Here is a 14,745-nt window from a genome sequence, read left to right on the forward strand (position 1 = left end):
ATTACTCTGAGTGTTTTCAGTAATTGCTAAGACTCGGGGACACATAATTACATTAGCAAGTTTTACCCATCCTGGGCAGCACTGCTGGGAGTTATGGAGAGAGAGAGAGAGAGAGAGAAACAAAGTGAATAGAGGTGTGTGTGTATGTGTTAATGAGAAGAGCACAGTGGTCCGTCATGTACGGGATCATGAATGCACCATGAATGAATCATGAATACATCATGAATGAATCATGAATACATCATGAATGAATCATGAATACATCATGAATGAATCATGAATACATCATGAATGAATCATGAATACATCATGAATGCATCAGTTCTGAACTTCACTTTGAGTTTAATTTATATTTTTTTTAATACAATAAATCGCTAAGTTAAAAACGGTATAACATACCAGCACGGGTGAAAAAGTTGGGTATGTTTTCTAACACCTGTTGTCCTTGTTCACCTAGCAGTAAGTAGGTACCTGAGTGAATATCAAAATGGTATACAATACTGATAGGTTGGTAAGTAAGACACCTGTGCAACAGTTAGGTATCTGTATTCCGAAACATATCGCCGCCTACACAGTAGGTTTCTTCAGTCGAGAGCAGAAAAGTTGACAGGAGCAGTAGAGATGTGAAGACGAACTATCCATCATCCGTGAAGGCGTAGTTTTGAGGTGGTCAGTCCCACAGCCTGGAGAAGAGTTTTGTTCCATAGTCTGAAACAAAGTACCTGGGTGTTAGTTCACTGCTGAGGCCGCATCCTGGGGGACAAGACAAATTAAAGAACCCTAATGGAATTAAGACAGGCAGTCCCCGATGACGCACTGACTTTACTGAGGTATCCTGAATGGCTAACAGTTTCACGGACCAGTAGGCCTGCTGCAGTGTTCCTCCTTTCTTATGCCTTGTATGATGCACCTAGATGCTGCATACTCCACGATGCTGCATATGCCACAAATAGGGCAATTAATGCATTTATTGTCCGTTTCTGAAGGCTTCTGAAGTGCCTTCCTGGGAATTGTACTTCTGGCGCACGTACTTTTTTTTTTTTTTGGGGGGGGGGGCAAAAAAATGTATATGTATTTTTGAAACAAAATGCTGAATGGCGTTTTTGCGTAGCTAGAAAGGAACCGAAGATTTTTTCCCTGACAAAAAATATCACATGACTGAACCCGAGACTTGCCTAGAATTTTGTAATTGTACTGAAGGAATTTTTTATCACAGGTTTGGAGTTTGATCTCAGAGGGAGGGAGGGAGGGAGGGAGAGTGAGAGAGAGAGAAAGTGAGAGAGAGATGTTAGCCCAGATGATGGGCCAACATCTCATGGATGGAAATAAATGGTATAAAATACCGACACAATGGCAATATAAACACAAATGCCTTCAATCCAGTTCACACTTGAAGAAGAGGTCGACAACACTCTTCCTTTCCTTGATGTTCTACTCTGCAAAGCTGACCACGAACTTCGTTTTAAAGTCTATCGAAAACCCACCAACCAAAACGATCTTCTCCACTTCTACTCTCACCACGACACCAAAACCAAACGTGGTGTAATTATAGGCTTCTTCCTGCGTGCACTCAGAATCTGCAGCAACGAGTTCCTTGAGGAAGAATGCACTATAATTGAACAGGTATTTTCCAAACTCCACTATCCTCGTCACTTCATCAGAGACTGCAGACGGCGAGCACTAAACATCTTCAACACACCCAGAGAAGACACTGCCGAGAAGAGATACATAGTCCTTCCCACCAACTCCATTGCCAAACATGTTTCCAACATCTTTGCCAAAACATCATTCCAAGTATCTACCTCCACAACCACGACCATCAAGGACATCACCAGTAGTAGGCAGGACAAGCCTCCATCCTCTGCAGGGGTATACATAATCCCTTGTAATGACTGCAACAAGTTATACGTGGGCGAAACATCAAGGGACCTCCAAACACGTATTTCAGAACACCAATACGCAAGCAGGTCTGACGACACAAGGAATGCCTGCGTACAACACCGTAATTCACACAACCACTTGATAAACTACAGAAACTCAAGACTTATCGCCACAGAAGACAACACTCAATACCGAAGAATCCTGGAATCATCACTTATTTCTATATCCGACAACTTCAACCAGAATAGTGGCTTCTATAACATAGCGGAACCACTTGCCAAGAAACTTCTTCATCGCTATCCCACATAAGAACACTGTAGAAGGTCTGCTCACAAACTTGTCCAGTCTCCTTTCCAAGCTACCCAAGTTTTTAGACTCTACAACCCAACTCGGTACATCATCAGATGCAGCATTCTTCACCTGACCTCAGCCGGACTATAAATACTCGCGTTCCTTCCACCCCAGGTAGTTCTGTTTGTGACTTGAAAAAGCCCACTGTGTGGGCGAAACGTAGTCAATAAAGGATCACATTATACTGCATTTGTGTTTATATTGCCATCTCATGGATGTGGGCCAACAGTGCTCCTCCATCTTTATGTTCTTATCTGACCCAACATCTCAAGAATCCTGGCCAGCATCTCGAGAATCCAGGCCAACATCTCGAGAATCTTGGCCAGGACCCCAAGAATCCGGGCCAACATCTCGAGAATCTGGGCCAGCATCTCAAGGATCTGAACCAACATCTCAAGAGGCTGGAAATTCGCTCGTTTGCAGTAAGTATGCACCTTGAGCTCTCTCGAGGGTGTGTCTGAATCATGGCACTTGAACGAGGCACTAGCAGGCACTCCAGAAGGCAACAACGTCTGTGGGTGTGGGTGGGTGTGAGTTGGACCTGATTAGCTTGTGCTAATAGGTCAGTTGCCTTGTTCCTTCCTTAAGTGAATGTGACCTGACCTGACTAGGTTGGGGCATTGGCTTAAGCCGGTAGGAGACTTGGACCTGCCTCGTATGGGCCAGTAGGCCTGCTGCAGTGTTCCTTCTTTCTTATGTGAGGGAGTCACAGACAGTTGTTAAATTAGACACATGTGCAACTCTTGGGTATCTTTATTAAGGAAACGTTTCGCCACACAGTGGCTTCATCAGTCCATACACAGGAGAAACTTGAAGAACAGGAGGAGAATGAGGTAATCAGTCACTCAACCTTGAGTCGATGTGGTCAGTCCATCAATCTTGAATAGAATATTCCAATACGAAGCAGAGAGGGATAAGAAGAGGAGGTATTTGAGGTAATCAGTCCCTCAGCCTGAAAACGATGCGCTTGGTCCATCACTCTCGTAGAAAGAACAGCATATGGCCGGAGAAATGGCTTATATACTGTAGTAAGGTGAGTGGAAGCAGGAGGCGGGATCATAAGAACATAAGAACGAAGGAACACTGCAGCAGGCCTACTGGCCCATGCGAGGCAGGTCCAAGTCTCCTACCGGCATAAACCAATGCACCCAACCTAGTCAGGTCAGGTCACATTGACTTAAGGAAGGTCTTCGTCCAAATGTTGCCACAATAGAATGTCACATTAGTTGCACTTGTGTCCTTTTACTTTACATATTGTCGGTAATTCTACCAACTTTATTACTATGGGAATATTTATTGAAGAAACGTTTCTCCAATCAGTGGTTTCATCAGTCCGATACAAAGCAGAAAGGTGTAAGAAGAGGAGTTGAGACAATCAGTCCCTCAGCCTGGAATCGATGTATTCAGTCCATCACTCTTGTAGAAAGTACAGCATATGGCCGTAGAAGTGGCTTATATACTGTAGTCAGGCGAGTTGAAGCAGGAGGCGGAATCTGCTTTGTATTGGACTGATGAATCCACTGTGTGGCGAAACATTTCTTCAGTAAAGATTCCCATATGTTGCATAAGTGTCTCAATCTTCAACTTGTCGGTTTTCAAAACCATTTATCATATACCGCTAAGAACTACTACTACCACTCACGATATTTAAGTTCAAATTCAAATTCAAAGTTTATTCTCTATAAAGATTACAATGTTGAATTTACAGAATTTGGTTGTTGTGTGGTTTACATGTAGTTAAATAATGATTACAGAGTGTACCACTAGAACACCTAGCATGGCTAGGCATTTCGGGCAGACTTAGTTTAATTCTTTATTTTAAAATATTACAAATTATGAGGTAAGTTGGTATTATGGCTAAGTGACTAAATACTAGTTTGTGAGTTTAGCAATGTGAATGCTTTTGTTTTGGCACAGTACATAGTTTCAGTATTGGAGTATCATAGGATTCATTATTTTAAGATTGAGATTAATATTTCTGTTTATGGTCAAATGGGTGAGTGAGTGTAAGTGTGAACCACCAGGTGGTATTCGTGTAGTTAGTTGATGGGGTGTATCAGGGAGATAAGATGTTTTCTAATGGTAGTTTTGAAGGTGATGAATGTGTCTGCAGTTCTAGAGTTCTCAGGTAGGGTGTTCCAGATTTTAGGGCCTTTGACATACATTGAATTTTTGTAAAGGTTTAGTCGGACACGGGGAATGTCGTAGAGATGTTTGTGTCTGGTGTTATGCCTGTGGGTTCTGTCACAACTATCAAGAAAGCGTTTTAGGTCAAGGTTGATATTGGAGTTTAAGGTCCTGTAGATGCAGATTGCACAGTAGTAAGTGTGGATGTACTGAACAGGGAGTAAGTTTAGATCTATGAAGAATGGGGGGGGGGGTGTTGCCAGGGATGGGATTTAGTGATTATTCTTACTGCAGCTTTTTGTTGGGTTATTATTGGCTTTAGGTGTGTTGCTGCAGTTGATCCCCAAGCACAAATAGCATAGGTGAGGTATGGATAAATAAGTGAGTGGTATAGTGTGAGAAGGGCATTTTGCGGCACGCAGTATCGTATCTTGGAGAGGATCCCGACCGTTTTGGATACTTTTTTGGTTATGTGTTGGATTTGGGTGCTGAAAATCAGGTTGTTGTCAAGGTATAGGCCTAGGAATTTGCCCTCATTATGTCTGGTAATTAGAGTGTTGTCGATCTTAATGTTAATTTGTGCATCTCCTGCTCTGCTACCAAACATAATATAGTAGGTTTTGTCAGTGTTGAGCGTAAGTTTATTGGCTGTCATCCAAGTCGATATTTTGATCAGCTCCTCGTTAACAATGGTGTTGAGGGTGGCAAGATTAGGGTGAGAGATGACATAAGTCGTGTCGTCAGCAAAGAGAATGGGTTTCAGGTGTTGGGATACGTTTGGAAGATCATTGATGTATAAGAGGAAGAGCAGGGGACCAAGGACACTTCCCTGCGGAACTCCAGTATTAAGTGGCCGTGTTGTTGATGCTGTGTCTTTAATGGTGACATACTGATACCTATTAGTAAGGTAAGATTTGAAATAAGCAAGCGCATGGCCTCTTATACCGTAATGGTCAAGTTTGTGGAGTAGGATGTCGTGGTCTACTGTGTCAAAAGCTTTTCTTAGGTCAATAAAAATTCCTAGTGGATATTCCTTATTTTCCAATGCTGTGTAAAGCAGATCTAGCATTTTTATGATTGCATCATTAGTGCTTTTATTTTTCCTGAATCCAAATTGGCAGGGGTTAAGTATGTTTTGTGACGTTATAAATGAATATAGTCTCCTGTGCACGAGTTTCTCAGATTTTGGATAGCAATGGTAAGTTTGATATTGGCCTATAGTTGTTTAAGTCTGTAGGGTCACCACCTTTATGTATTGGTGTAACCCTTGCCATCTTGAGTAGTTTCGGGAAGGTGCTAGTCTCTAGTGACTTGTTAAAAAGTAATGAAATAGCATGCGAAAGGATATGGGCCGCTCGCTTATACAGTAATGGTGGGACATTAGACAGATTCCCTGAGTTGTTTTTAAGTGACTTTATAATCTCGGTGACTTCCGAGGGCTCAGTTGGTGCAAGATAGAAGGAATTTGGGAAATTCCCATCTAGGTAGTCCCCGGCATGGGCATTGGTATGTGGGATTTTATTGGCGAGATTAGATCCTACGGTTGAGAAGAAGTCGTTTATCTCGTTAGCTGTGTCAGTGGGATGTAGTGGTGTTTTATTAGGTTTAGTTAGGACAATGTTCTTGGTTTTTTTTCAGTTTGTGGGTCCCTAGAATCTGAGAGAGTGTTTTCCAGGTCTTTTTTATATCTCCTCTAGTGTCTGTGAATCTACTGGAGTAGTATAGTTGTTTGGCTTTCTTTATTACTTTGGTGAGAACTGATGAATAGTGTTTAAGAATATCTTTGTGTATTAAGCCCTGTCTATATTGCTTTTCATATTGGTGTTTCTTGTCAATGGATTTCAGAATGGTACTGGTTAGCCATGGGCAACCAAGCCGTTTGTTTGTGATCTGTTTCGTTTTTATAGGACAATGTTTGTTGTATAGTCTAAGTAATTTGTTAAGAAAAATGTCTGTCCAGTCATCAATACCATTGGCCTTGGAGAATTCTGTAGGCCAGTCAACAATCTCTAGGTCAGCTGTGAACTTCCTTATTGAGGCCTCGTCATGGAGTCTAAATGAGACTTTGTTGAATTCAAGTGGTGGTTTACTAATGTTTGTCAGGAGGAAGGTAGGTAGTGTCTCTTTATATTCGTTACTACTACTACTACTACTGCTACTATTACTACTACTACTACTACTACTACTACTACTACTACTACTACTACTACTACTACTACTACTACTACTTCAAAGGCATATAAACAATCAGATTGATGGCAATAACATCAGTGGTCTTCCAGCCAGTGTCAGACGAGAATATATTTCTCTTGTTAAGTTAGAAGTCACTTTATCTGTAGAGAATGACGACCTCTGTTGTTACCTTCTTTCTGTTGCTGCTATTGGCCTTACTGAGTCAGGTTTCAGCCATGGCTTTACCGTTTAACGATCATGACCAAGGTAAGTCTGGTAATATAAACACATATGCAGTATAATGTGATCCTTTATTGACAACGTTTCGCCCACACAATGGGCTTTTTTTCAAGTCAAACAGATCTTGATAAATTAGACACATGTGCAACTCTTGGGTATCTTTATTGATGAAACGTTTCGCCACACAGTGGCTTCATCAGTCCATACGTAGGAGAAACTTGAAGAACAGGAGAATGAGGTAATCAGTCCCTCAACCATGAGTCGATGTGTTCAGTCGGTTCTCTGAACCATTCATCTACAAACCTGTCAGACACTGCAACTTCTTGGGATCTTAATACTTAGGAATTCTTCGCTTGCCTAATTCTTGGGCACGACCTACTTCCACATTGAACAAATGTGACACCACCTATGACTGCTGCACCTCTCCTGCCATACGGTTTATAAGCTGCTTCTCCGCTCATATGCCGTATTCTATTCAAGATTGATGGACTGAACACATCGACTCAAGGTTGAGGGACTGATTACCTCATTCTCCTCCTGTTCTTCAAGTTTCTCCTACGTATGGACTGATGAAGCCACTGTGTGGCGAAACATTTCCTCAATAAAGATACCCAAGAGTTGCACATGTGTCTAATTTATCAACATGTCGGTGAGTTATTGTACCACAGGGTGAGTTATTGTACCACAGGGTGAGTTATTGTACCACAGGGTGAGTTATTGTACCACAGGGTGAGTTATTGTACCACAGGGTGAGTTATTGTACCACGGGGTGAGTTATTGTACCACAGGGTGAGTTATTGTACCACAGGGTGAGTTATTGTACCACAGGGTGAGTTATTGTACCACAGGGTGAATCATTGTACCACAGGGTGAATTATTGTACCACAAGATGAGTTATTGTACCACAAGATGAGTTATTGTACCACAAGGTGAATAATACCACTGGATAAATTCTCACACAGGTTAAATTCTTGTACCATAAGGTAAACTGATGCATTTAATTACTGTACCAGAGTGAATTTCTGTACCACAGAATGAATTTCTATACCAGTATAAATTATGTTCTTATTATACAACATTTTTTTTATAATCTTTGCATTTTATTTTTTAAGAATCCCCGGTCCTTAGTCTAGTCAGCCAAATCCAAGTTCCTATGGTATGTTGACATTGGTGTGGCAGTTACTGATGTTTCTCGGTATTTACATAATACCCAACAGGTTATTCATCACCGTAAATAATGAATGTCTTTCAGTATGTCACAGACATCCACTTCATCAATTGTATACCATTTTGATGTTCATCCTTCATCAATGTTTACATAACTTTCATTGTCAGTGTTCTTACTATCTGCTTAGTTGAAGCTGAGAGACTGATTACATCCAACTCCTCTCCTTACACCCTTCTGATTTGTATTAGACTGATGAAGCCACTGTGTGGCGAAACGTTTCCTCAATAAAGATTCCCATATGTTGAAGAATTGAGACACCATTCATCACATTCCCATATGTTGCATAAGTGTCTCAATCTTCATATGCTTAGTTGACGAAGTGTTGTACCGCAGGGCGAGAATTTGTACCACAGCGAGACACGCAGAACCAAACTGTAAGGGAAATGAACGTAAATGTCCATAAGATCATCTTAATATTCTGTATTGTTAAAATAGCACTTTTAAATTTGCTGCACAAAGAATGCTTTCTCGTCAGTAAGGTTCCATGAGTCTTCGTCGACATCTTGTCAACATAGTTGTAAAACTTCTCCCTTTCTTCTATCCACTTTGTTTTTGGGTTATCCTAGATAACTTAGTGTAAGTTATGATATGATAATTGTAGTTATGTATACCTGTGTCTAAATAAACTTAACCTACTCACAGCTCAGGTTATAAAAGAATTTCCAGACCAAGGTAGACGCGAGCCGGCGAATTTCAGCGAGCTTGTTCGACGACTTTGCGATCCTACCGAAGCAAGAAGGATGTGGAAAATAGCACTGAACTATTTACCAACCAGAAGGTAAACATCTTGACCTGATGCCTCATCGAAGTGGTAGGCAACTGTGAGAGGACACCAGCAGTAGCAGCACCAGCAGCAGCAGTTCCAGCACCAGCAGCAGCAGTTCCAGCACCAGCAGCAGCAGTTCCAGCACCCGCAGCAGTTCCAGCGACTTTCCAGACCTTTTTTTTTTTTATCTTGTGGACACAATAAACAAACTAACGATAGCCTGTTTCTTATATAACCTTCTCATTATAAAATATTTAGAATGTATGCTGTATTTTTGGTCCAGGTTTAGTCATTACTCTGAGGAGGTGAGTTAAGAACATAAGAACGAAGGAACACTGCAGCAGGCCTACTGGCCCATGCGAGGCAGGTCCAAGTTTCCTACCGGCACCCAACCTAGTCAGGTCAGGTCACATTGACTTAAGAGAGTTATTATCAGTTATTATGCAAAGTAAAGATGAAAATTGATCAATAAGATACTTTGATGATCTTTGAATTTACAAGAAACAAGGGGACTAAAATATGCCACCTCGCCTACCAGGGGTTTTATTAACCCGTTACAGACACTGAAAAGGGAACGAAATGAAGGCAGGTAAGACACAAAGGCAACAGTTAGGCAACTTTATTCCGAAACGTTTCGCCTACACAGTAGGCTTCTTCAGTCGAATACAGAAAGTAGGCAGGAACAGGGTGATGGACTGATTACATCGTCTTCACATCTCTACTGTTCCTGCCTACTTTCTGTATTCGACTGAAGAAGCCTACTGTGTAGGCGAAACGTTTCGGAATAAAGTTGCCTAACTGTTGCCTTTGTGTCTTACCTACCAACCTGTCGGTATTTTATACCATTTTGATGTTCATCGAAATGAAGGCAGTTGATTAAATAATGACGCTGGCCCACAGATGGCTCCAACTTCATCCTGTACAACTCTTAGCTGTGTAAAAAAAAGTATATTGTGAGGGTAAACCTAAAGACTAATTACATCACCTGACGGCCTGAAATCGATTTAGCCAAAACTTTAGAGACACTAAAGCTCTTATCTATGGCAAAATGTAAATCCTACTGAGGCAACATTTCGTTCGGAGACCAACTTTTTCAGGTCTAATTCATCCTCTTGTCGGTACTGAATACAACTGATACACTGTACCACAAATGTATGTTCGTTTCGAGTATCAGTTGGTGGTAAATATGCAGATTCAGTCAAAGATAACGCCAAAAATTTAGCATAATTTGCTTCACTTGGGGGTGTTTAATTGTATTAAAGTATATATACATACAGTAGGCGCTTCGCCCTCCAGGGACTTTATTATTAAACCTCTAGGTATATATACTGTGACTAAAGGTCAGGCAGGAGATGAATATACTGCATATTATTAATGGTTCTTACTTCTGAGTCAATAAATTGCAGTACATTATCGAAAAGACTCAAGGCTCGTAGCCTTTCATACATCAAATAGAGCTAAGTAGTGGAAATAAACACTTTTAACTATCAATATTACTAATTGAAATAGACTGTTTCTTTATCATTACAAAGAAGATAGATAGTAATTTAAATATATTTAATTAAAGCTGCAAATGATTGAGTTATAAGTTGAATCAGAGGGTTGTATCCATACTCAAGATTGATGAGGGAATAACAACAGCTGACAACAGAGGACGAGGCGTAACCTGCATCAGGAGATATTTCTCAACATTTTTTCTTGCTAATTGTGGTGAATGAGTGTCTGGGTGACCTGCCGTGAGTGATATATACTGATGTTAAGGCATATTCTCAAGCGCCAGTATGATCCTATCGATACCAGCCTCCTCTTCCCCCTTGCAAAAGGTAAGTTGCAGTACCCTGGCCTTTGCAATTGCAAAAAAAAAACAATTTTGGGAAATGATAATCCTGACGAATCTCCATCAGTGTGGGTGCTGAGTGATGTAGATCATCATGGGTGTTGAGTTTTGGCTTCATTGTATGTAGGTGTGACTGTTAAATGGCCTACTGGGGGGGTCACCCGCTTCAGGTAATTTAGGGCGTCATTTAAAGTCACAAATGGTTTTGAAAAACCAAATGAGACACATGTGCAACATTTTGGAATTATTATCAAGATTGATGGACTGAACACATCGACTCAATGCTGAGGGACTGATTACCTCAAACTCCTCTGCCTCATCTTCCACCATTCTCGGAATTGGACTGAAGAAGGCACTGACTAGCGAAATGTTTCCTCAATAAAGATTCCCGGATATTGCACAAGTGTCTTATTTTCTTGCTCAGCTTCCAGTAAATTCAGGCAAATTTATTCAGTTGTATACATAAATACAGTTACATAAATTATTATACATTGTGGAGAAAATTCTCCAATGAAGGGGCTCTCAGCCCCCCCCTCAGTTATAACATCAGTTATTAGGTAAGACACATATGCAACAGTTAGGTATCTTTATTTCGAAATAAAGATACCTAACTGTTGCATATGTGTCTTACCTAACAATCTGTCGGTATTTTATACCATTTTAATGTTCAACATCAGTTATAACTGATGTTATAACTGAGTTATCATGGGTTATTAACCTCTGTTATAACTGAGTTATCCTGGGTTATTAACCTCTGTTATAACTGAGTTATCCTGGGTTATTAACCTCTTATATTTTTATTTAGGTTAATGGTATACTATAATTTATAATTTAAATATTAATATAAAATTGTGATTTAGGATTTGTTCTGCCCATTACACGTGATTCTTAATGTAATTTTAAACATAATAATGTTCAATACTTAATGTATTTTGAATCAGTATTCAACTTTTCATGCATTTAATTGATATAAATTGATATACATATATACACATAATAATAATAATAATAATAATAATAATAATAAGAGTTATAGTTGTAGGTTAAATCAGCCAGTGATTCTTATGGTGTTAATTCTACAGTAAGAAATGCCGGTAACACTTCTGGTCATTTGATTTAGTAATAAAAAAACAGTGCAAAAATGGGGATAGTTGTACTCATTAAAAGGAATAGCTGGTTTGTAGTCTTGTATTTTGTGTACGTAGATATGCTTTAATTTTCAATTTATTTTTTTTTTGTTTCATTTAAGAAACTGAAGAAACAAAATTAATCACAGATGATGGAGGTGGTGTAGATATGACCTAAAAAGTCATCATGAAGAGAAAGTGTTGATTACTTCTTTCTTATGTGAATTTTCTCTTTCAACGCACCGGCCGTATCCCACCGAGGCGGGGTGGCCCGGAAGGAAAAACAAAAGTTATGTGAATTTAACCCTTTTAAATAATTTAATGACAGCTCTGTAATGCAAAATGTTGCTTATTGTAGGTAATGAGGGCCTTTTGCAACGGATGTCGCTCCTTCAGGCGATGGAGGTTCACCGAGGCTGTGTCAACACCGTTGTATGGGATGCTCCTGGTAACCTCCTGCTCTCTGGCTCAGATGACCAACACCTTGTTATATGGTGAGCATCAAGCCACCACTGGTTAAGATATGGTATAAAATACCAACAAATGTGAATAAGACACACACAGTGTTAAATTATTTTTTAGGAAATGTTTCACCAAGAAACTGTTGATAAGATTTTTCCACATCAGAGCTGAAGAAGACAGTGCTGGCACAATGTTTTCTCAATAAAATATCCTAATACAGGTCGGCCATCGCTAATCCGGCACTAATTTCAGCTAGCATAATTTCAAAGTTCATCATTTTACTGAACCCTACTCACTTGTACTAAGTTTAAATAAGGTTGTATTAAATTTAAATAAGGTTGTAAAACAGCTAACCACTATTACTTGTCTAGTTTTAAGTATAGTTACTATGTACTATTATCTTATCTAGTTTTAATTAGTTACTATGTACGTATTAGGATTAGTTTGCCCAAAATGCCTCGGCATGATAGTGGCTATCTTTGTACTTATCAAATCAAAATTGTAATTACACATTGTAACCTTTATAAAGAAATAAACTTTACTATACATTGTACTGACTTAGATCATTATACTGACTCAAATTTCATCATTATACTGACTCAGAAATTGTGCAGGTGGTTGTAAATCCACAGCAGTAAACCAGTGGAGGAGCAAGCAGTGATGAAAATGAGGAAGATGTAGCAGAAAGTCTCTATTGATAGGTTAATTAAGTGTGTTCTAGCCTAACCACTCTGTAATCCAGCAAACTCACTAATCCGGCACATACAGGACCCAATGATGCCAGATTAGTGATGGCCAACCTGTACTGTGCATGTGTGTTATTCCAAACCTCTACCATACTGCTTCCAACAGTAGATGAACATAAATTTTTATCCCAAATTTATTAGTACATATGTATAATGCTAATTTTGACAGATGTAGTACTTGGGTGTCGATTTCACTTTTTCCTTAAAATAAACTGATGTTTATCCAAATGCTTTTTTGGAGTTTTTATCGACTGCAGAATATTTTGGTGATGCTTAACTCAGGAAAAAGAAACTGAGGAGAGGTTGTTAACATGCTGTATTTCTTAAGTTTATGGTTAATTTAAAGACCTGCATGATTTTGAGAGTTGTACAGTAGATTCCAAACATGTGGCTTTGGAATTTGCATATCTCAACTATATTCATGGTGAATAGCCCCTCAAATTTACTTTAATATCAACAAATTATTTCAGGTCTTGGCAGCCTGTCTGTCAATCAGAAAATTAGTAATAGTTGTGGGCAGCGTCACCGACAGTCATCTCTGCTCGCACAAAACATTTATCAACCAAACAAACACATGCAGTATTCTGTTTTGCTTGAAATTATTGGACAAAGTGCTTGCACTCCACAGGTGTTCAGTGTAGTTGAAACTGGAGTTATGTTAGATTAGAACTAGGATAGACTTTACAATGCACATCAGCACTAGCTGTGCACTACCACTCTTCGTGCCTCGTGCACCAAAACTTGATCACATTTATCCAGAAAGCCATAAAAAGCACTGACCTACATTTGGTGAGTACAGTATATTAATGTAGAAGTATTAATTCTGTAAGATACAGCTTTGAAAATGTTTTATACCATATTGTTTGGCTGGAACCATGTACAGGGAACTTTCAGTTTAACGGACTTGTGGAAGAGGAAGGGAGAAGGAAGTCTGCTAAAACCTGTATCTGAACTTTGAGAATAATAATAAGCAGTTCTAGATTTAACAGACTTAGACCAAATTTGTCCAACAGGCTGGGTTTAATAGAATTTATCCAAAAATAATGAATAAAATAAGACATTTCTGATTTAACCAACTTAGTCTGCTATATCTGAAGAGAATTTATCCAGCACACAGTAAGAATAATGGACAGTTTTGAATGTAATGGATTTTGTCCGCTGTTTCCGAATGTTATCCAGAAATGGATTCTGCTGTTAACTTTGAAATTCATTAAATCGAAGTCCGTTAAATTGAAGTTTTAATGTACTGTATTACAGTGTGGCTGCTATTACCTTTCAAATGCTTTTTCACACACATTAAGTATCCATGGTGTCTATAAGAGCATGAACCAAGCAAATATCAATATGCTAAAACTATATACGTTCAGTACTCTACTTAGAAAAAATGAAGTGGAAATTAAATTCTTGGCAATTTGTGTCTGCACCATTTTATGTATATTATTGAATTGTTTTACTTAGGGACCTTTTAAGAAAACTAATTTCTCAGCAATGGCTTATAATGTATTTCTCTTTTCAGTGACCCTTGGGAGAGAATGACAAAAATTCGTATCCACACTGCACATCGTGCCAATATCTTCAGTGCTAAGTTCTTACCTCAAACTGGAAACAGAAAGATTATCTCATGTTCTGGGGATGGCATTCTAATATATACAGGTTAATGTGGAATAGCTGTGTTCATTGTTAGTATTATTGAGTTTTATTTTGATAACAGATAAGTAATATCAGGTTCTTATTAGTGAATGAAATACTGTGGTGCAATTGTGAGAAAATGTGAAATAGCAATACAGTAGGACCCCAATATCCACTGG

At 39.2% G+C, this 14,745-nt stretch overlaps 1 protein-coding gene across 3 annotated transcripts in view; it reads left to right on the forward strand.

Annotated features, from left to right (window-relative positions):
• The first annotated feature begins 10,389 nt into the window (after positions 1–10,389).
• Positions 10,390–14,745, forward strand: part of LOC128702309 (DDB1- and CUL4-associated factor 6) — a 30,794-nt gene continuing 26,438 nt past the window's right edge. For 2 of the 3 annotated variants that reach the window (XM_053796493.2, XM_053796494.2), the window contains exons 1-3: positions 10,390–10,588; positions 12,088–12,223; positions 14,454–14,590. In XM_053796493.2, the coding sequence (XP_053652468.2) occupies positions 10,519–10,588; positions 12,088–12,223; positions 14,454–14,590 (343 nt within the window). In that variant the 5' untranslated portion in view covers positions 10,390–10,518. Of the gene's footprint in view, positions 10,589–12,087; positions 12,224–14,453; positions 14,617–14,745 lie in introns of those variants that run through there. The other variant, XM_053796495.2, reaches the window with a different exon arrangement.

This window comes from Cherax quadricarinatus, chromosome 80 (genome assembly GCF_038502225.1).
Source record: "Cherax quadricarinatus isolate ZL_2023a chromosome 80, ASM3850222v1, whole genome shotgun sequence".
Taxonomy (NCBI): Eukaryota; Metazoa; Arthropoda; class Malacostraca; order Decapoda; family Parastacidae; genus Cherax; species Cherax quadricarinatus.